The 22,951-nt window shown below is 34.3% G+C and overlaps 2 protein-coding genes across 2 annotated transcripts; both read right to left on the reverse strand.

The window, feature by feature from the left end:
* Positions 1 to 620: 620 nt before the first annotated feature.
* On the reverse strand, positions 621 to 1,021 carry LOC119608995 (neuropeptide-like protein 32). The gene has a single exon (XM_037963653.1). The coding sequence runs from the start codon at positions 969 to 971 to the stop codon at positions 621 to 623; it is 351 nt and encodes a 116-aa protein (XP_037819581.1). The 5' UTR covers positions 972 to 1,021.
* Positions 1,022 to 2,401: 1,380 nt separating this feature from the next.
* LOC119609006 (neuropeptide-like protein 32) lies at positions 2,402 to 2,847 on the reverse strand. Its single transcript, XM_037963665.1, has one exon. It carries the CDS (start codon positions 2,795 to 2,797, stop codon positions 2,402 to 2,404), a length of 396 nt encoding a protein of 131 aa, XP_037819593.1. The 5' UTR covers positions 2,798 to 2,847.
* Between the last annotated feature and the right edge of the window lie 20,104 nt (positions 2,848 to 22,951).

A 22,951-nucleotide genomic window follows, 5' to 3' on the forward strand; every position in this document is an offset into this window, starting at 1 on the left:
CTAAAGTGGTGTAGGGTATAAATATTTATATAACAATTTCAGTCAGTATTTTTTCTACCGTAGTAAACTAATACTATGTTTACACGAACAGTGGAATTACGTTATTCGACCTCTGAATTAATACGTTTTCACAACATATTTTTAATTCGTTTTGACAGTTCTTTGCCACGTTGGTTTTTTTCTCTCAATATTTTGTTTACGTTTCGAACTTTATTTTGACAAATTAATTAATTTCCTATTCGTTTATTTGATTACGATAATTCGTAATTCTTAGATAATTCAAAGTTAATTACGCAGCTGAAATTTTGTAATACCTCATTTTGTTTGATTTGTTTTTCCTCGTATTTTTAAATCAACTCGAAATCTCATAAGTACTAGATTTTGTTCTAGTGTAAATGGGCTATGAATCATGTAATCCAATTCGTAAGTGGGGGTTGAATGACGAATGAAAGCGTGAATGACGAATAATTGATTCGTGTGAACGGGGTATAATATAATTGATAACACATACAAATTTAATAACAAATTAAGACATATTATATATATTTTTTATTTTATCATATTAGTAAAAGTAAAATATTTATATTAGAAGAGATACGGGAATAAAAATGATTGAATTTTTAGCCCCAACCACCATGACCACCCCAACCGCCACCTCCCCAACCACCACGACCACCCCAGCCGCCACCTCCCCAACCACCATGTCCACCCCAACCGCCACCTCCTCGTCCACCCCAGCCACCACCTCCATGTCCACCCCAGCCGCCTCCTCCCCATCCTCCACCTCCGCGACCACCCCATCCGCCACCTCCCCAATGTCGAGCAAAACGATCGGCACTATTTGAATAGAAATCTCCAGCATCGGCGACATCGAATAAAGTGGTTGGTTGTTCCAAATACTCCAAAGAAACTGGTATGGCCGTTATACCCACGACAAAGCCCAACAGGGCCAAAAGCAACAAAAGACGCATGTTATACGTAATTATTGAATATATTTATCTTTTTCACTTGTGTTCTTACGTTGAATAGCAAACTTGTACTGCATACTTTGGTGGAGAGTTATGCCTTTTATATGTTTCCAATTTTAGCAGGGTTGAAGTTCTAAATGTAAACAGTTTCATAATTGCAACGTAATTGCTTTTTTATTTTTTTTTTTTAATAATTTTCTTAATTATTTTGAAGTAATCTGTTTTGTGTAAGGTGGCTTGATTTGATATGGTTATTTTTTTTTATTTTAAAATTATATGCACATCTATTAAATAAAATAAAAAAAATCCTTTCTGACAAAAAATTAATACACGTTTTGTTAAAATTCCCAGTTGTTACTATAATCAAGCCTTTTTGTGCTTTGAATTTTCTTCTGTGGAGCGACGTTTTCTGTTTTTATATCCTACACCACTTTAGTAGGGAGGGTATATTGGGTTTGTGCTGATGTTTGTAACATACAAAAAATTCGTCCTATACCTACCTTAAAGTATACCAATCGGCTTAGAATTTTCTGGTTCGATTAAGCTATGTCCGTCTGTCCGTCCGTCTGGCTTTCTGGCTGTCCATCTAAACCTTGTGAGCAAGGTTTACATTGACGCAATTTTCAAGATAATTGGATGAAATTTGGCACACACTCTTTTTTCGGTCCAAGGACGAAGCCTATTGAAAATGATTAAAATCGGTCCATTATTTTACCTAGCCCCCTACAACAGAACCCCCGAAAAGGGCTTCTGAGCTTATAATTATGTTATATACACCTGTATATTGATAAAAAGCGACACAACTAAGTTTTATACAAGCCTTGATGGCCTTGTCAAATTTCATAGAGATTGGGCCTCTTTTGACCCTAGCTCCCATACAAAGTCCCCTTCAGAAAATTACTTGTTTTTCGTTTTATTTGATTTGATAGTGGGTATATAAGATCCGGCATAGCTTGTTTACAATAAAAACCCTCAACGCTTTTCTTTAGATATGATAGTTCTGTGACAATTTGAAAATCATATTGAAAACTTAAATTCATTCTGTAAAATGTTTATATCTGCCATATAAATGGTAATTTCGATAACTATTTTTAAATGCTTAAGATGATGAAAATAATGATCAATCCGATAGATATGACACTAATTCATTCGTAATTCGTAGGTAATCCAAACTTAACTACGTACAGTTTGTGTAATTCGTAGCTGAAATTTTGTAAAGCGAATCATGTAATCCAATTCATAATTCTGGGTTGAATGGCGAATGAAAGCGTGAATGACGAATTATTGATTCGTGTGAACGAGATACAATTTAATTGATAATACATACAACTTTAATAAGGAAATCAAACATATTTGTAATTTTTATTTTATCATATTCGTAAAAGTAAAATATTTATATTAGAAGAGAGACCATAATACAAATGAATGATGTTTTAACCCCAACGACCAGCTCCCCAACTACCACGACCACCCCAGCCGCCACCTCCCCAACCACCATGACCACCCCAGCCGCCAATTCCTCGTCCACCCCAACCACCAACTCCTCGTCCACCCCACCCACCACCTCCTCGTCCACCCCAGCCGCCACCTCCTCGTCCACCCCAGCCGCCTCCTCCCCATGCTCCACCTCCCCAGCCGCTGCCTCCGCGACCACCCCATCCACCACCTCCCCAGTGTCGAGCAAAACGATCGGCACTATTAGAATTTAAGTCTCCAGCATCGGCGACATCTAATAAAGTGGTTGGTCGTTCAGAATACTCCAAAGAAGCAGGTATGGCCGTTATCGCCACGACGAAGCCCAACAGGGCCAAAAGCAACAAAACACGCATGTTATACGTAATAATTGAAAATATTTATCTTTTTTACTTCTGTTCTTAGGTTGAATATCAACCTTGTACTGCTTTCTTTGATGGAGATTTATGCCTTTTATACATATGTTTCCAATTTTAGCAGGGTTAATGTTCTAAATGTAAACAGTTTCATAATTGCAACGTAATTGATATTTATTATTTATTTTATTATTTTAATAATTATTTTGAAATAATATGTATAAATAAAATAATATAATAAATATATTAATAAAATAAAAAAAATCCTTACTGACAAAAAAATTAATACACGTTTTGTAAAAATTTCCACTTGTTACAATAATAAAGTGTTTTTGTGTATAATGAGCATAAGCTGATATATGGAAGTTAGGGTCAAATATGGTCCTATGTCCACCATACATTACAATATATTTTTTGGTTGCATAAAACTAAATTATGGAAAATTTTATCACCACTGCTGTATAATTAACTTATTTATGGCTCTTTAAACAGTATTTCGAGGGGCCACTTGTATGGGGGCTAGGCGAAATCGTGAGCCGATATTGCTCAATTTCAATACCAAACAAATCTTAAAAAACTAGCTATAACCAGTGTGCTTCGCTATCCTGGAAATAATATAAATAAAAACCCTTTACGATTTTTCATATTTACATTTTACGAGAAAACCCCATTGTCAAGTCGCCAAACGGTGGCTCAGAAATTAATTTCAGACAAATGTTTTGTTAACACTGAATTCTATAATTTTAATGCCATAGTAAACACATTAAAACTAAGGTTCTATGTAGTGGAACCTGTTATAGAATTGATAAAGTAGGAACCTGTTTTCAAAATTATAGTGAACATTAGTTTTATTGCCAACAAAAAAACAAGTAAGAAATTATCATCGGGCAAGGCCAACCATATAATACCCTACACCTGTTACAAAATTAAAATGTGATTTAGTTTTCATAATAAATTATTTAAGTTGAATTGTACCTTGCCTCAGATATACTTAAGCCATTTATTGTTGAATAAAATTGTGGACATTTAAGTCAAATTTTGAAGAGAGCTTTCTATAGGGGCTATGACCAAATGAGACCCTATAATTATAAAATTCATAAGAGTCATCAAGGCTAGTACAGAACTTGGTTTTGTAGCTTTTTGTCGAGATATGAGTATATTAAACATAATTATGAACTTGAAAGCCATATTCGTCGGTTTCAGTTGTATGGGGGCTAGGTAAAATAATCGACCGATATTAACCATTTTCAATAGGCTTCGTCTCCGGTACTATAGAAGATCATGTGCCAAATTTCATTGAATTAACTCCAAAATTACGACCTGTAGTTTGAATACAAGGTTTACATGGACTGACGGACGGACATAGCTAAATCGACTCAGAAAATGATTCTATGCCGATTGGTATACTTTAAGATGGGTATAGGACCAATATTATTGTGCCTTACAAACATCAGCACAAACCCAATATACCCTCCCCAACTAAAGTGGTTTGTAGTGGAAGCTGTTGCAGAATTGATAAAGAGGGAACATGTGTTTTATTAATATGGGAGATGCTACGCCCGCTATTGATAGTTTACTCATTTTTACCAAATGTTCATATAGATTTCAATGTTGCCTGTGCAAAATGTGAGATTTCTTGTATTTAACTCATATGGGAAGTGCCATGCTCCCTACAACTCCTACAACATTTTTTAGATGTAACAAGTAAGAGTGTTATATTCGGCCATGCCGAATCTTATATACCCACCATCAAATCATCATTATAAATAAACTTTGATATTATCGATCTATGTTGAATCATGTGTCGATATTAATATGAACATCAGGGAAATATTTGGAACAGGGCCTTTAATAAGGTCTTAAGCATGGACCGTGCTCTTCCGAATTATAAATATTAATTTGGTTTGATCTAATATTTATAACCATAAACTGTTTTTTTGTAAGAGTAGTTATATGGAGGGAAGAATCAATTATGGACCTATCCTTGTCGGTTTATACAAAAAATTTTTGTATCTAATGTCGCTGAACTTGTATCTTTAATTCATTTATGAGATATAAAGTAGTTATCTGAAGGAAACCGAAAATGGGTGTTTGATTAGTTATCGACCGATTCAAATTCAGTTGAAAAATTACAATTCCTATAAAACTACCATAATTTTGAAGAACTTTTGAGCAATACATGAGCGTTAAAGTGATTTTCTGGAGTGGATCTTATATAAGAGTCAATTATAGACCGATTTTTATCAACTTTCGTACATAAATTATGTTCGTAAGTCGTAATTTTAAGCTATTAATGAGAGTTAAAGTAATTTTACTGAAGTGGCCATTTATCGATCCATCTTCATCAATATCGGTAGGAAGATTTCAGTTACCATAATATTTGTTTATGTTGTATTGCATATATCTACTCTTATTTTTATGCCCAGTAATGAGCGTTAAAGGCGCCCCTATACGCCCACCTCCATATAAGTCAATTATGGATCGATACTTCTAAAATTTAGAACAATTTTTGTACATACAAATAATGTTTATGTCGCATTTTTGAGCCAGTAATAACTTTAAAGTCATTTTCTAATGGGGACCTTAGTAGGGGCATAGGTCATTTTCTGAAGGGGACTTTGTATAGGGGGTAGGGTCAATTATGGGCTTATCATTATAAAATTTTACATAGAGATTGAGGTTCACATAGAACATGTTTGTGCCGAATTTCAGCGCTATTGATGCTTCTCTTAGCCAATTATGGGCGATAAAGTCATTTTCTGAAGGGGACTTTGTATGGGGGGTAGGGTCAATTATGGACCGATGCCTATAAAATTTTACAAGGAGATTTAGGTTTCCATAAAACATGTTTGTGCCGAATTTCATTGTTATTGATGCTTTTGTTAGCCAGTTATGAGTGATAAAGTAATTTTCAGAAGGGGGCCTTATATGGGGGCTAGGCGAAATCGTGGACTGATATTGCCCATTTTCAATACCAAACAAACTGCATCAACTAGAAGTATCTATGCAAAATTTCAGCTCGCTAGCTACTTACATTTGGACTCTATCGTGTTTTCAACAGACAGACAGACGGACGGGCATGGCTAGATCGTCTTAGAATCTAATAAGGATCCAGAATATATATACTTTTATGGGTCTTAGACGAATATTTCAATGTGTTACAAACGGAATGACAAAAACAATATACCCCCCATCTTTTTTGATGGTGGGTATAAAAATTTAATTCATATGGGAGGTACCATGCCTCTATTGTTAGACCCATTCTCACATGGATTTCTAGCTATAATGGCTTTCCAGATATACGAATTTTTGTATTTAATTCATTAAACCATGCATATACTTTAACACATGCTTAAAGGACTCTATCGTGTTTTCAACAGACAGACAGACAGACGGACGGACATGGCTAGATCGTCTTAGAATCTAATAAGGATCCAGAATATATATACTTTTATGGGTCTTAGACGAATATTTCAATGTGTTACAAATGGAATGACAAAAACAATATACCCCCCATCTTTTTTGATGGTGGGTATAAAAATTTAATTCATATGGGAGGTACCATGCCTCTATTGTTAGACCCATTCTCTTTCTTTATAAGTTAAGCCTAAACAGAAAAAAGCACATTATTAAGTTCATTAAAAAATACTTTTATCGATACAGCAATTAAGATTTCAAAAATATTAGATAGCCTTTTTGGACTTGATCAAGTCCACATACACATGAAACTGGATATCGTAAATCTGCGTTCTCAGTTTTTAATTTTCTTTCTTTTTAAAGGACTTCAAAGTTTCAAGGATGTACAAATTTATAAAAATTAAATAAATATTTTTATAAATGTTTGTCAATATGTGTATCAAATAAAAAAGACAATCATTGGAAATGAAACAAAAGAGTTACTTAAATTTTATTCTTGCATATTTTAGTATAATTCTAAAAAATTCCCAATTAGTACCAGCAGGAACAATTAAAAAAATTAAATTTAAATAATAAAAAAAAATATTGAAGCTATACTAAATACTAAATAAAGATATAAAAGAAAGAAGAAATATAAAAATATATTATGAAAAAAAAATGAATACGTTTACTCTGCCGCTTGTATGAAGTATGTGAATCTCGACATATCGACAAACAATATTTAGCGAGCATGCGACAAGTGCTCTTTCCTCTAAAGCGATTTTCAATAATTTCTAGGTCCTGGTGGAATCGTTCCCCATGTTCGTCACTAAAATGGCCGAAATTATCGGGGAAAAATCTAGTTCTATTATGGCATCTAAACTCCTCCAACTATTTTTCTCAATAGGAAATTCCTTGCAATTAAACAATTTTTTAGTTGGGGTCCATTAAAAACACCTTAAAGTATAAAAGATTACTTAGGGTAATACAATAATATATGTAAGTATTTAGCAATCGAACCTACCGGCGTCAATCTTTGCTTCGCTTAATTTGGGAAACATTTTTTTTAAATGCACCATAGCTGCACCGTCAACGTCGAGTGCATGAACAAAATTTCTTATAAGTCCCAATTTAATGTGTAGCGGTGGAAGTATTATTTTTGATGACGGCACGAGCGGAATATTCTCAATGCTATCCTGTCCAAACTGATGAACAATACGAGGCTGCCATTTGTGTTCGGTGTAATGAAAATCTTTGCGCCGACCTTCCCAAAGACACAAAAAACATTGGTGTTTGGCAAACCCTTTTTTGAAACCCATTAAAATTGCAACTATTTTCAGGTCAGAACAAATCATGCAACAATGTCGGTCATAATTTATTAATTTTAGAATAGCGCTTATATTTTCATTATTTTCTTTAACTGTACTATAAATAATTGGCACTAATGGATACACATTACCTATGTGAAGCAACACACTTTTGAGGCTCTTCGTTGATCCATCTATAAAGAGCCGCCATTCATTTGGGTCATAGAAATGGCCAATAGTTTCGAAAAGTTTTTCAACATCATCTGCCTAAGTGATGCCAGTTTGGTCATCCACTTTGAAACATGCGTCAAATGATTGCTCCTTTGAACGCTTTCGTACTGATGTTACCCGGAAATCTTCAGAAACCAATTTCCACTGTTGTTATCGGGAACCTAATACTTCAGCACTTCTTTGCGAAATATTTGTGTCACGCACGAGATGGATCGGCTAGCATATTTTGCTATTGGTAAAAATTCCGAATAAAGTTTTGAAGTTGAACAAGTCCACATATGTGGAAAATATATTGGAAATTCTCAAGAATATAAAAGGATACATTTTTTAAAGGAGATTTTTTACAACTTTTCGTCCTGATAAGTAATAATATATCTATATATAATGTATCTATTTCTGGAAAGTGTTCTCTATCATTTTATGAAATGAAATAAAAATGAAAAACTGAAAACGCAGTTCTACTATATATGATCTCAGGTTTCATATGTGTATAGTGTCGTTCAATTCCAACAAAAAATGTAAAATTGTATTACGGTGTTATCATTAAAGTTTTAAATATTTGTATACATTAAACGGTTTTACCAAATAATTAAAAAATAATAGCGAAAAGTGGGCGAAATGTTTGTTTGTGGGCGTGGTTATCATAAAAATTATATTAAATTATGATACAAATCTTAACACATTTAAAAATAATTTGTCAAATTCATTCGCATTTTTTCATAAGGTAGTAACTGCCTTATTTATAAAAGTCATACTGACAAATTTTTTTCACGATAAATGTTCGACTATTTAAATGGGTTTTAATAAGAAAGTAGTTTATAAATAATATACAGTAAATATACAGTGGCGGACAAAACATTAAAATCATTAAAATTCAATATACTAATTGAATGATTTAATAGTTTCATATCTTTATGGAAAGTTTAATTCCATATTATCTTAAAGTTCTAGGAAAACATAGGTGAAAAGTTTACTGACCAAAAACAAAAAAAAATATATTAATACTAGCTATACCCAGTGTGCTTTGCTACCCTAAAAGCAATATAAATAAAAATCCCACTTAAGATTTTGAAGATTCTAACTACAATAGTTTTCCACATATACATTTTTTACATATGGGAGATGCCACGCAAATTATTGCAAGTTCGCCAATTTTTCCGAACGTTAATTATGATTTTAATGTAATCTATGAAAAATTTGAATAATCTAATAGTTTCCCAGATATGCGAGATTTGTATTTAATTCATATGGGAGGTGCCAAGTTGAAAGTCCGCCCGTTATTCTCTAAATGTTCACATTAATGTGAAAGTTCTTCATGTAAAATTTGAAGATTTTTGCTCCAATAGTTTCTTAGATATGTATACGAATTTTCGAATTTAATTCATATGGGGACTCCAAGCTCCCCCAGGTGAAAGTCCGCCCTTTTTTCCTTCCAAAATGTTTAGATAAATATTTAAGTTCTTATTCGTGCAAAATTTTAAGATTCTAACTGAAATAGTTTCCAAGATAAACGAATTTTTGTATTTAATTTATATGGGAGGTACCACGCCCCCTAATGCTAGTCCGCCCACATTTTGTTTTCAATAATGATATTGGCGTCCGAATTTCTTTATCACATCGGGTTCTCGAGTCCTAAACTTTGAAAAATCGTTTTTGACCATATGTGAGACATTTTAACAGCACAAAGCACATTTTTATTTTAAAAAACCTGATATGTCTTCTGAAAGTCCAATATGTCAACTTTTAAATAAAGGTTTAACCTCAGTTTTATCTGCTTTCGTCTTGAGGCAGCCATACATTTACAAAAACTGTAATTCTCTAAAATTCAGATACAAGTATGAATGTGTATGCCCAATGCTGATCTTAAAAAATAGTGTTTCACATAAAAAGCTATATTTTTAAAATCACTCTACTGATTTTAATGATAACAACTAATAGCTTAATGTTTAATATTTATTATACCCTCCACCACCATCAGTGGTGATAGAGGGTATATATAACTTTGTCATTCCGTGTGTAACACCAAGAAATATTCATCTGAGACCCAACAAAGTATATATATTCTGGGTCCTTAACAAATTCTGAGTCGATTTAGCTATGTCCGTCTGTCTGTGTAAAACACGCTCACGACAAAACGAAGCAATAGAGTTTAACCAAATTCACCCAAAATGTTCTTCATTTTCCTAAGTTGTTTGGTATTGAAAATGGGCAAAATTGGTTCACACCGGGAAAAGTTATGAATCAAAATTTAAAACAACCTTGAAAAAAAATAAGCATTTTTTTACACATTCTGATGTAATTTTCTCGAAAACTATGCAAGATAATTCCATGAAAATCACCATACATTCGTTCCTACAGAAGAGCTTGATCCCTGCTGAAAATTTTCTGAATCGGTCCACAATTTCATATACCTCCCATACAAAAGTACATATTCCCAGAAAATGGGTTTTTTGTTAATAACTTCCGTCACAATGTCGATATCTTCACAAAATTTTACAAATTAAAATCTTATGTCAATAGAATTCATACAGAGGAAAAATTTTCTGGGTCGGTCCATAATTGGACAAGCTCCCATACAAGGTCCCCTCCCGAAAATCACTTAAACGTGCATAACTCAGTACTAAATTAAGATATCCATATACAATTTGGTACAAATATTACCCATATGCACAGAAATATTACTGTGAAATTTTTTTCCGATCGGTCCATAATTGGTCATAGCTCCCATACAAGGTCCCCACCCGAAAATCACTTAAACGCGCATAACTCATTACTAAATTAAGATATCCATATAAAATTTGGTACAAGTATTACTCATATGCACAGAAATATTACTGAGAATTTTTTTTTCTTTAACGCTCATTACTGGCTTAAAAATACGAGTACAGCTATAAAATTTGACATCAGCAAATCTCTTATGAACCAATACCTCTCCACAGAATTTTATGTTGATCGGTCCATAATTGACACTACCTCCCATAAAGGTCGCCTTCAGAAAACCACTTTAACGCTCATTACTGGATTCAAAATACAAAATACATAAGTCTTTTACGAGCCAAAATCTCTCTACTAAATTTTGTGTGGATCGGTTCATAATTGACCCTAACCTCATATAAGAACATCTTCAGAAAATTACTGTAACGCTCATTAATGGATTCAAAATACAAGTATAGCGATGAAATTCGACTGAAGTAAGTTCCTTGCGAGCCAAAATCTCATAACCAAATTTTATGTGGATCGGTCTATAATTGACCCTACCCCCCTATAAGGACCCTTTCAGAGAATTACTCTAACACTCATTACTGGCTAAAAAGTACGAGCATTGAGTAAGTTTCTTATGAGCCAAAACCTCTCTACTGACTTTAAAGGGAATCGGCATATGATTGATCCCCTTCAGAAAATGACATTAAAGTTCATTATTGGCTTAAAAATGCGAGTGAAGCGATGAAATTCGATACACTTAAGTTTTATACGAAGGAAAATCTCTCTTAGTGCGGATCGGTCCACAATTGACCTTACCTCCCATATAAGGTCCCCTTCAGAAAATTACTTTAACGATTCTGACTTAAAAATACGTGAACAGTTATTAAATTTGATATAAAAAACTTTTATAGAAACTTAAATCTTCCTACCGAATTTCATGCGGAAAGTGTCGGTAACTTACCCTACCCGCCCATATAAGCCTGCCTCCAGAAAATTTCTTTAGCGTTAATTACTGACATAAAAATGTGAGTACAGCGATGCTATTCGATGTAAACATGTTTATATAAACCAAAATCGGTCTAAAAAATTTTATGAGAAATGGTCTCAACTGACCATTGATGAGTGATCATGATGTTAGGGGAGCATTCCTTTTATGACATACGGTTTGATGGTGGATATATGAGATTCAACACAGCCGAATATAACACTCTTATTTGTTTTTATACCCTACACCACTTTAGTGGGAGGGTATATTGGGTTTGTGCTGATGTTTGTAGCGCACAATAATACTGGTCCTATACCCACCTTAAAGTATACCAATCGGCTCAGAGTCATTTTCTGAGTCGATTTAGCTATGTCCGTCCGTCCATGTAAACCTTGTAATCAAACTACAGGTCGCAATTTTGAAGATAATTCAATGAAATTTGGTGCATGATCTTCTATTGTCGCAGGGATCAAGCCTATTGAAAATGGTTAAGATCGGTCCATTATTTCACCTAGCCCCCATACAACTGAACCCCCCAATAGGGCTTGTAATCCTTGTAATCAAACTACAGGACGCAATTTTGGAGATAATTCAATGAAATTTGGCACATGATCTATTATGGTACCGTAGACGAAGCCTGTTGAAAATAGTTTACATCGGTCCATTATTTCACCTAGCCCCCATACGACTGTACCCCCCGAATAGGGCTTTTAAGTTCATAATTATGTTTAATATACTCATTTCTCGACAAAAAGCTGAAAAAACCAAGTTGTATACCAGACTTGATGACCCTCACGAATTCCATAATAATAGGTTCTCATATGACCCTAGCCCCTATGAAAAGCCCCCATCAAAATTTCACTTAAATGTCCATAACTTTATTCAACAATAAACGGCTTAAGTATGTATATCTAAGGCAAGGTACAATTCAACTTAAATGCTTTATTATGGCAACTAAATCACATTATATTTTTGTCAACGGTGTAGGGTAATATATGGTTTTTCCAGTGTATGTCAAATCAAAAAAATCTATCGATCTGCAAGTTGTGCTAGAACTTAGTTCTAGCAATTTTTCCACACACAACTATATTATAAAACAAGTCAGAGTGCTATATTCGGCTGAGCCGAATTTTAAATACCCTCCACCAGCTACTTATACATATATTAATACTTTTCTAATTGATCAAATATTTTTAGAAATAAATTTTCTCATGTCTTGAATAGAAAAAATACAAAGATTTAAACAGATTAAATCTATTAAAATTCCATGATTTGTTAAACACTACAAACACCATTTTCTTTATATTTTTATGGCGCTTAACGATATTTAGTATTTTGCATGTATGCATGTGTGTAAAAGATTAAAGGATTTTCAAAATAAATATATATAATTTTGTTCTACACAAATTGATAATGCAACTAGTTAAATACGGTTAAAGCGCTTTTAGGGGCAGGACATAGTATGGGAGATATGACCAATTATAGACCGATCGTAAAAAATTCTTTAAGCAAAATTTCTGTTCATAAAAGCTATATTTCAGTCAAGTTTTGTGATTTTCTTAAGGGAACCTTGTATGGGACCGACCGCACCCATGTTATGAACCGATCGTGAAAAAATCTTGAAATAGAATTTTTGTATACAAAATTAATATTTGGGCCAAATTTTTTATCAATAGCTTTATTTGGTAATGAGTAATGTGCGTTTAAGAGATTTTCGTAAAAGGACCTTGTATGGGAGCTATGACCAATTATGTATATAAAGACAAAATTTCAAAATTCTGTATCTATATCATTATTTGGTAATGAATATTGTGCATTTAAGTGATTTTCTGGAGGGGACCTAGTATAAGAGCTATGACCAAATATGGACCGATCGTAAAACAATTTTATAGTTTAATTTATGTATATAAGAGCAATATTTTTGCTAAATGTATGGATATCAATATTTTGTAATGAGTTATGTGCGTTTAAGTGATTTTCGGGAGGGAACCTTGTATGGGAGCTATGACCAAAGTTGGACCGATCATGAAAAAATGTTCAAGTAACACTTCTGTGTACAAAAATAGTATTTATGCCAAATGATTTATCGGTATCTCTATTTGATAATGAGTTATGTGCCTTTAAGTGTTTTTCTGAATGGGACCTTGGGAGTTATGATCAATTATGGACCGATAGGAAAACAAATTCACAGTAATATTTGTCTGTTATGAGCAATGCTTGTGATAGTAATTAGTTATGTGCGTTTAAGTGATTTTCGGGGGACCTTGTATGCGAGCTATGACCAGAGCCCTGCGCCGACAAATACTAACGGCGGCGCCGACTGACACTAAATATGTCGGCGGCGGCTTAAAATCGACTGTAAGCCGGCTAAGTTTTCAACTACGTTTAGTTTTTTTTTAGTTGCATGAGAAATTATGCATGGATGAATAAAAAATTCTTAAAAATTAAAAACAAATCCTTTCTCCAAGTTTTACTAGGATCTGCCGATATTTAACCCTATCTTCCATATAAAACATCTTGCAAAAAATCAGTTTCTAAAAAATTTTGCATTAAGAAAATGATCAATAACGTAAAAACAAAGATATTTTATTTGTTTATTTACTAGCTATACCCAGTGTGCGTGCTACCCTAAAAGCAATATAAATAAGAATCCTACTTAACAATTTTGATGATTCTAACTACAATGGTTTTCCAGATATACAATTTGTTACATATGGGAGATTCCACGCAAATTATTGCAATTTCGCCAATTATTCCGAACGTTAATTAAGATTTTAATTTAATCTATGAAAAATTTGAATAATCTAATAGTTTCCAGATATACAAAATTTTGTATTTAATTCATATGGGAAGTGCCAAGCCCCCCATTGAAAGTCCGCCCGTTATTCTCTAAATCTTCTTCAGTAAAATTTGAAGATTCTAGCTCTAATAGTCTCTCAGATATACGAATTTTTCTATTTAATTAATATGGGAGCACCAAGCCCCCCAGATGAAAGTCCGCCCTTTTTTCTCCAAAATGTTCAGATGAATATTAAAGTTGTTCGTGCAAAATTTGAAGAATTTAGTTATATTAGTTTCCCAGATAAACGAATTTTTGTATTTAATTCATATGGGAGGTTTTGCTCCCCTCAATGGTACCCAAAATGTTTACATGGATGTTAAAGTTCTTCCAGAACAACATAATTTAAAGTGATCACAAAGAGATTGAAAAATATTCCAAAAGTTTCACTTTGAAAACATTATTAGAATGTATGAAAACTCGCAACTCTAAAGGAAGACTATTCCTATTTTAGTGGTATTTTATGATTAAAATAAGTAAGAAGTAAGAGTTATATTCGGCAAATCATATGTCGTAAAAAAGCAAATTTCGGAAGTGGTCCGATCATTAGATTAATAAGAACGTCACCGTGATTTTCGGATTAGGGACTTAAATGTGGAATTGGATCAATAATATATATAATTTAAAGTATTTTTTTTAATTCTACCATAATTCTATCATAATGATAACTTTTGGAATGATGTATTAGCTATAAACTGATTTTCTGTAAGAGGGTTATATTGGCGGACCGATCCTCATAATTTTATTTTTCATAAATGTGGGTTTCGGTTCCTAAAAATGTTTATTTCGTCGACATCGACATTTGAAAGCCATTTATGTGCGTTTAAGTCATTTTCTGAAGAAGATTTCATTACATATTTTCGTTCCAACAAAAATTGTTTTATTATTGAAGGGCGCAGGGTCAACTATGGCCTATAGAGATTTCGATTGATATCGAGCCCTTTTTGCAAAATGGACATAAGCGAGATAAATTTTCGTTCAATTAGGATACTGCGTGTTTAATTTTATGTTTATATATTCAATATTTTAGAAAATTCAAAAAGTACCAGTTAAAGAACGAAAAATTACCAGAAATACTCCAGTTTAAATTTTCATTCACTCAAGTCCCTGATTGCTTAGTATTATGTTTTTAGGTTCATTATAAAAGAAAATCCAAATAGTACAAGTTGAAGAACGAAAAAGTACCAAAAAGTCCCGTTTTATATGTTCTCACTTACTCCATGTTCAATATTATAGAAAATTCAAAAAATACCTTTTGAAGAACGAAAAGGTACCAAAAAGTTCCCTTTTATATGTTATTACTAGGGTTCTATAGTTGAAACGAAAAGTCTACTTTTCGACTTTTAGACTTTTTGCATTTAGTTAAAAGTCGACTTTTCGACCTTTCGACTTTTTCCATTTTATGAAAAGTCGATTTTTCGACTTTTCGACCTTTTTCATTTATTTAAAAGTCGACTTTTAGACTTTTCGACTTTTAGTATTTTATAAATGGTCGACTTTTCGACCTTTCGACTTTTTCCGACTTTTCGACTTTTTCCGACTTTTTTCGACTTTTCGACTTTTTCCGACTTTTTTCGACTTTTTTCGACTCTTTCGACTTTTTCCGACTTTTTTCGACTTTTCGACTTTTTCCGACTTTTCGACTTTACGATTTTTTACGACTTTTTGACTATTTTCGACTTATTTCGACTTTTTTCGACTTTTTTCGATTATTTTTTTACTTTTTTCGAGTTTTTCCGACTATTTTAGAGTTTTTGACCTCTTTTCCACTTTTTTAAAATTTTCGACTATTTTCGACTTTTTTCGACTTTTCGACTTTTTCCGACTTTTCGACTTTTTCCGACTTTTCGACTTTTTTCCACTTTTCGACTTTTTTCGACTTTTTTCGACTTATCGACTTTTATTTACAAAGTCGACTTTTCGACTTTTTTCATAGACGATAGTCGAGTTATCGACTTTTTTGGAACAAAATAGTCGACTTCGACTTTTCGACTTTTTTCGACAAAAAGTCGATTGTTCGATTATTCGAAAGTCGATTTATAGAACCCTAGTTATTACTTAATCCGGGCTGTACATTCCTGAATTCATGTTTCTAAGTTCAATATTATAAAAAATTCAAAAAGTACCAGTCGAAGAACGAAAAATAGAAAACTCAAAAAGTACCTTTTGAAGAACGAAAAAGTACCAAAAAGTCCACTTTTATAGATTCTCAAGTGCTTAATTACATGTTTCTAAGTCTAAGTTCTAAGTTCTAAGTCAAAAAAGTACCAGTTGCAACATCGTATTGGGAGCCCGTTATTATGTATTCATATGTATAAGTTAGGCGCAATTTACATGAAGACTTTTCAGACGTCTGTTTTTTCCAATTCTCTTTTGAGAATCTTCCAAAAAATCATGAACATTTATACGGTGATTTTTTACATGCAACTATGCATGTCTTTTTTGGATGTTTAATTGTATAATCCTTTTTAATTACTTATTCGTAATAAAAATAAAATGAAATTTTTAACATAAAAACCATTTAATTTGATTTAAAAAAATTTAATTACACGCTATAGTACTTTTTTAATGCAAATTTTAATGTTTTCATGTAAAAAAAAGACATAATTATTTTTTTACATGAGCATAATATTAACAGTACGAATGAGTTTAAAGAGGAATGTCAAAAACAATCATGAAAATCCCAATTCATGTTTGTTTTCTTACCCCCCATTCTTCTCTACCCCGCTCACCACCAATCATCGACAAACATGAAAACAGACGAAAAAAAATCATCGTGTAAATTGGGTGTTAATAAACCAAAAACAATGTTTTATAAAAAAGTATCAAAAATATGTACAATTTTCACCCCTTAAACGTCCGAATATCTTGAAAAGAAAGACGTTCTTTATAGACAAATAATTAATTAACACCATTACTTACATTTTTTAATCTTCTAGATCTCACAAATATGCAAAATATAGATTTCGATAAACACTTTTGGGTATTAAACGAAAACAAACCCCGCCTTAAAAAATTTCATCATAATTATTAACAATTTAACTAAATTCAATCCAACACTTGCTGTTTCTTTGTACAATGACCCTCGGTATAGTAGTATAGCATACGATCTTATTAATTTCAATTTTTAGTAAAAAAAAATGTTTTATTTAAAGAATATCATTTCTGTCATTTTAGATTTTCGCACACACACAACAACAGATTTTTTGTGGCAAATAAAAAATGCAGAAAACTGCTTGGCGCGAAAAATTCTAGCAGAATTTCTTTTCGCAGTCGGCAGAATTGACATCAACTGCACTTCCCATTTGAAATACACATGTTCGATACCCTAGCCCTTTACGGTATGACATAGGGTTCTATAAATCGACTTTCGAATAATCGAACAATCGACTTTTTGTCGAAAAAAGTCGAAAAGTCGAAGTCGACTATTTTGTTCCAAAAAAGTCGATAACTCGACTATCGTCTATGAAAAAAGTCGAAAAGTCGACTTTGTAAATAAAAGTCGAAAAAGGTCGAAAAGTCGAAAAGTCGGAAAGTCGAAAAAAGTCGAAAAAAGTCGAAAAGTCGAAAAAAGTCGAAAAGTCGAAAAAAGTCGATAAGTCGAAAAAAGTCGAAAAAAAGTCGAAAAGTCGAAAAAAGTCGAAAAGTCGGAAAAAGTCGAAAAGTCGGAAAAAGTCGAAAAGTCGAAAAAATCGAAAAGTCGAAAATAGTCGAAAATTTTAAAAAAGTGGAAAAGAGGTCAAAAACTCTAAAATAGTCGGAAAAACTCGAAAAAAGTAAAAAAAAATAGTCGAAAAAAGTCGAAAAAAAAGTCGAAATAAGTCGAAAATTTTCAAAAAGTCGTAAAAAATCGAAAAGTCGAAAAGTCGGAAAAAGTCGAAAAGTCGAAAAAAGTCGGAAAAAGTCGAAAAAAGTCGAAAAGTCGAAAAAAGTCGAAAAGTCGAAAAAAGTCGAAAAGTCGAAAAAAGTCGGAAAAAGTCGAAAAGTCGAAAAAAGTCGGAAAAAGTCGAAAAGTCGAAAAAAGTCGGAAAAAGTCTTTCGACTTTTCGACCTTTCGGAAAAAGTCGAAAGGTCGAAAAGTCGACCATTTATAAAATACTAAAAGTCGAAAAGTCTAAAAGTCGACTTTTAAATAAATGAAAAAGGTCGAAAAGTCGAAAAATCGAAAAATCGACTTTTCATAAAATGGAAAAAGTCGAAAGGTCGAAAAGTCGACTTTTAACTAAATGCAAAAAGTCGAAAAGTCGAAAAGTCGACTTTTCGTTTCAACTATAGAACCCTAGTATGACATACCAGCAATGTAAAAAGGTGTAGCTCCGTTGACGTCAACGAAGCTGGTTTGAAGTCAAAGCAGCGACTCGAATTAGGCGCGAAAACACGAAAATATCTCAGGCGAAACATATACATCGAACGTTGAGCAAAGTTCTACACCGGCCAAATTTCAATGAGCGGCTTAGCTTATTATTAGATAAAAGAAAACTTGCTTAAATGAAAACAAATTAATTTTATATTGTAAAATTCCACAAATTTAGTGAAAGTATTCTGTAAATTGTACAAAATATGGCGAAATTTTCAAGCCGTATTAAGCTGAAAAATTTTCGGCGGCGGCGGCTTTGATATTTTGTTCGGCGGCTAGGCTTAGTCGGCTTAAGCCGAATCGGCGCAAGTCTCTGGCTATGACCAATTATGGACCGATCGGAGAAAAATTTCACAGTAAAATTTCCTTGCGTATGAGCAATACTTATACCAAATTTTATATGGATATCTTAATTTAGTAATGAGTTATGCGCGTTTAAGTGATTTTCGGGAGGGGACCTTGTATCGGAGCTATGACCAATTATGGATCGATGGAACAAAAATTTCACAGTAATATTTCTGTATGTGAGAGCAATGGTTAGGTTAGGTTAGGTTGATAGGAGGATGTATACTACATCAAATCCGAAGAAATACACCTAGGCCACTATCGGGCCTGTTGTGCGCTCCAATTCAAGAAAAAAAAAAAAAATTGTTCACTGAATGTATTATTTTTCCATGTTCAGAAACTCAGTTTCCTGGACGTAATTCCTAAGAATCTTCCAATCGGTGTTGGTTAAGAATGTTATTTCCGGAATAACATCACTTCCAAGATACTTGGATCTAACTTCGACGAATGCCTGACAATGGCAAAGAAAGTGCTCCAGAGTTTCACTGTCCTCTCCACATGCTCTACATTCGTCTGAATTCGCACGTCCAATTTTGTATAGATGTGCTCGTAATCCTGTGTGTCCACTGAGAATACGTACCATCATACTAACCTCAGACTTGCTCATTTTGAGAAGACTTCTCGTCTTGCTCTCATCAGGGTCACCCCATACAATCTTTGTGGTTCTACCCACCGTTTCATTATTCCAAGAGGCCTTATGGGATTCTCTCATCCATATTTTTAATTCAGCTTTTGTTGCGTCGAATGGTTTTGCGTTTGCCAGGTTAACTACATCGAGCTCCCTTCCCTTTAAAGCTATTACATTCGCCCTTTCGTTGCCGATTACTCCCGAGTGGCCTGGTACCCATATGATGTGAACCTTACCTCTGGGAGAGTATTCAGTTAAAGGTTTCTTACATTCCAATACGGTCTTAGATTTAATTCTATCACCTGATATCGCACAAATTGCCTTCTGGCTGTCGGTAAATATATTAAGCCCTGTGGGCGCCATATTTATTCTAATCCAATTTACACATTCCGTTATTGCTCGTACTTCTGCCTGGAAACTTGTGTTATGATTAGGTAAACGGTGGTATATTTCTGTTTCTGGGTCTTCAATATAGAACCCCAGACCCACTTTGTCCCCTAATTTAGAGCCATCCGTGTAGCAACGGATTCCTACTGGTATTTGCTCTAATGTTCCGCTTGACCAAGACATTCTATCTGGGATTAGCGTTTCAAAGTTTCCGACATATTCAGTGTCTGGTATGCGATCAGGCACGTCCGATGAATGTGTATAACCTTCCAATGTGTCCAGTATACATTGATGACGTGTCCTATAACCGTTTTTGGCCAGTTCGCCTAAAGTAAAGAGCCGTTCGGCTGTAAGCGCCGCCTCATATCTTATATATGTTTCAATGGGTGGAATATCTAGCAACGTTTCCAGAGCCTTGGTTGAAGTAGTACACATGGCACCACTTATACCCAAGCAGCATGTACGCTGAACTCCCTGTAGTAGTTTGATATTACACTTTTTGTCCAAAGCAGTCCACCAGATTATTGAAGCATAAGCTAGAATTGGTCTAATTACACTTTTATAAAGCCAATTTGTCATAGTAGGACTAAGACCCCATTTCATGCCTATGGTTCTCCTACATATCGCCCAGCACCGATGTGCCTTGTTGATCCTATCCTCTATGTGGTGTCTCCATTTTAATTTCCGGTCAAGTATTACACCTAAGTACTTAACTTTGTCTGTCACCGGTATCTTCTTGCCCAAGAAGCAAGGTTCAGTATATGTAGAAATTTTTGTCTTTCTTGTGAAAAGACAGATTTCCGTCTTCGCCGGGTTAACATTGAGGCCTCTCGGTTGAGCCCAGCTCAAGGCCGTATTCAGAGCCTCCTCAGCTCTTCTACACAAGTAATTTGGATCCTTTCCCTTTAAAAGTATTACGACATCGTCTGCATAGCAGACAGGTCTAAGTCCTTTCTCGGTTAGGGTCCTTAGGAGGCTATTAATCGTGGTGACCCAGAGTAAAGGTGACAAAATGCCACCCTGTGGTATACCGCGAAATACCTTTTTCCTGATAGTTATATCGTACATCTCGCAGCTTATCCATCTGTTCCTTAGCATGTAGTTGATCCAGTTACGGAGCACCCGGTCAACATAAAACTGGTCTAGGGATTGGATAAGGGTATCAGTGTGCACGTTATTGAAAGCGCCTTCGATGTCAATGCATACTGCCAGTGTATACAGTTTACTATCGAAAGATTCACCTATGTAGTGGACAACTTCATTTAAAGCGGTTTCCACCGATCGTTCCTTTACATAAGCATGCTGCTTATATTTAAGGTCATTGTATGGTATGCTGCTTTTAACCATGCTATCGACTATCCGTTCCAAGGTTTTAAGTAGGAAGGGCGTAAGACTTATCGGTCGATAGGACTAGGTGTCGCATAGCTAGGTTTCCCTGGTTTGGGTATAAATATTACCCTTGCATCCTGCCATTTAACTGGGGTATATGCCAATTTTAAGCATGCAGTGAATATCTGTGACAGATGTACGGAAACCAGTCCCGCCTCCATCTGCAAAAGTGCCGGAAAAATTCCATCCGGCCCTGCAGCTTTATAGGGAGCAAAGCTCTTGATTGCCCCTTTAACCATGTCAGTTGTAATAACTATTTCCGTGTTACCCTCCCCTTCCTCCAATATCGGTTCATCTATGTTATTCGATATACCGGGTGGGAAATGAGAATCCATTAGGAGTTTCATTGTCTCCTCCATATCCTCAAGCCTCCTGCCCGTGTCATCGATCATAGATTCCGGTTGGACATGAGTTTTGGATAGGAATTTTTATACCCACCATCAAAAAAGATGGGGGGTATATTGTTTTTGTCATTCCGTTTGTAACACATTGAAATATTCGTCTAAGACCCATAAAAGTATATATATTCTGGGTCCTTATTAGATTCTAAGACGATCTAGCCATGTCCGTCCGTCTGTCCGTCTGTTCGTCTGTCCGTCTGTCTGTCTGTTGAAAACACGATAGAGTCCAAACGGAAGTAGCTAGCGAGCTGAAATTTTGCACGGATACTTCTAGTTGATGCAGTTTGTTTGGTATTGAAAATGGGCAATATCGGTCCACGATTTCGCCTAGCCCCCATATAAGGCCCCCTTCAGAAAATGACTTTATCGCTCATAACTTGCTAAGGGAAGCATCAATAGCGGTGAAATTCGGCACAAACATGTTTTATGGGAACAAAAATCTCTTTGTAAAATTTTATAGGGATAGGCCCATAATTGACCCTACCCCCCATATAAAGTCCCCTTCAGAAAACGACTTTATCGCCCATAACTGGATAAGAGAAGCATCAATAGCGGTGAAATTCGGCACAAACATGTTTTATGGGAACATAAATCTCTTTGTAAAATTTTATAAGAATCGGTCCATAATTGACCCTACCCCCCATATAAAGTCCCCTTTAGAAAATGACTTTATCGCCCATAACTGGCTAAGAGAAGCATCAATTGCGGTGAAATTCGGCACAAATATGTTTTATGGGAACCTAAATCTGTTTGTAAAATTTTATAAGAATCGGTCCATAATTGACCCTACCCCCCATATAAAGTCCCCCTCAGAAAAAGACTTTATCACCCATAACTGGCTAAGAGAAGCATCAATAGCTGTGAAATTCGGCACAAACATGTTTTATGGGAACATAAATCTCTTCGTAGAATTTTATAAGAATCGGTCCATAATTGACCCTACCCCCAATATAAAGTCCCCTTCAGAAAATGAATTTATCGCCCATAACTGGCTAAGAGAAGCATCAATTGCGGTGAAATTCGGCACAAACATATTTTATGGGAACATAAATCACTTTGTAAAATTTTATAAGGATAGGCCCATTATTGACCCTACCCCCCATATAAAGTCCCCTTCAGAAAATGACTTTATCGCCCATAACTGGCTAAGAAAAGTGAAATTTGGCACAAACATGTTTAATGAGAA

This window comes from Lucilia sericata, unplaced genomic scaffold, assembly GCF_015586225.1.
Source record: "Lucilia sericata isolate MDLA Ls3-8-SP2 unplaced genomic scaffold, ASM1558622v1 Contig000911F_arrow, whole genome shotgun sequence".
NCBI lineage: Eukaryota > Metazoa > Arthropoda > Insecta > Diptera > Calliphoridae > Lucilia > Lucilia sericata.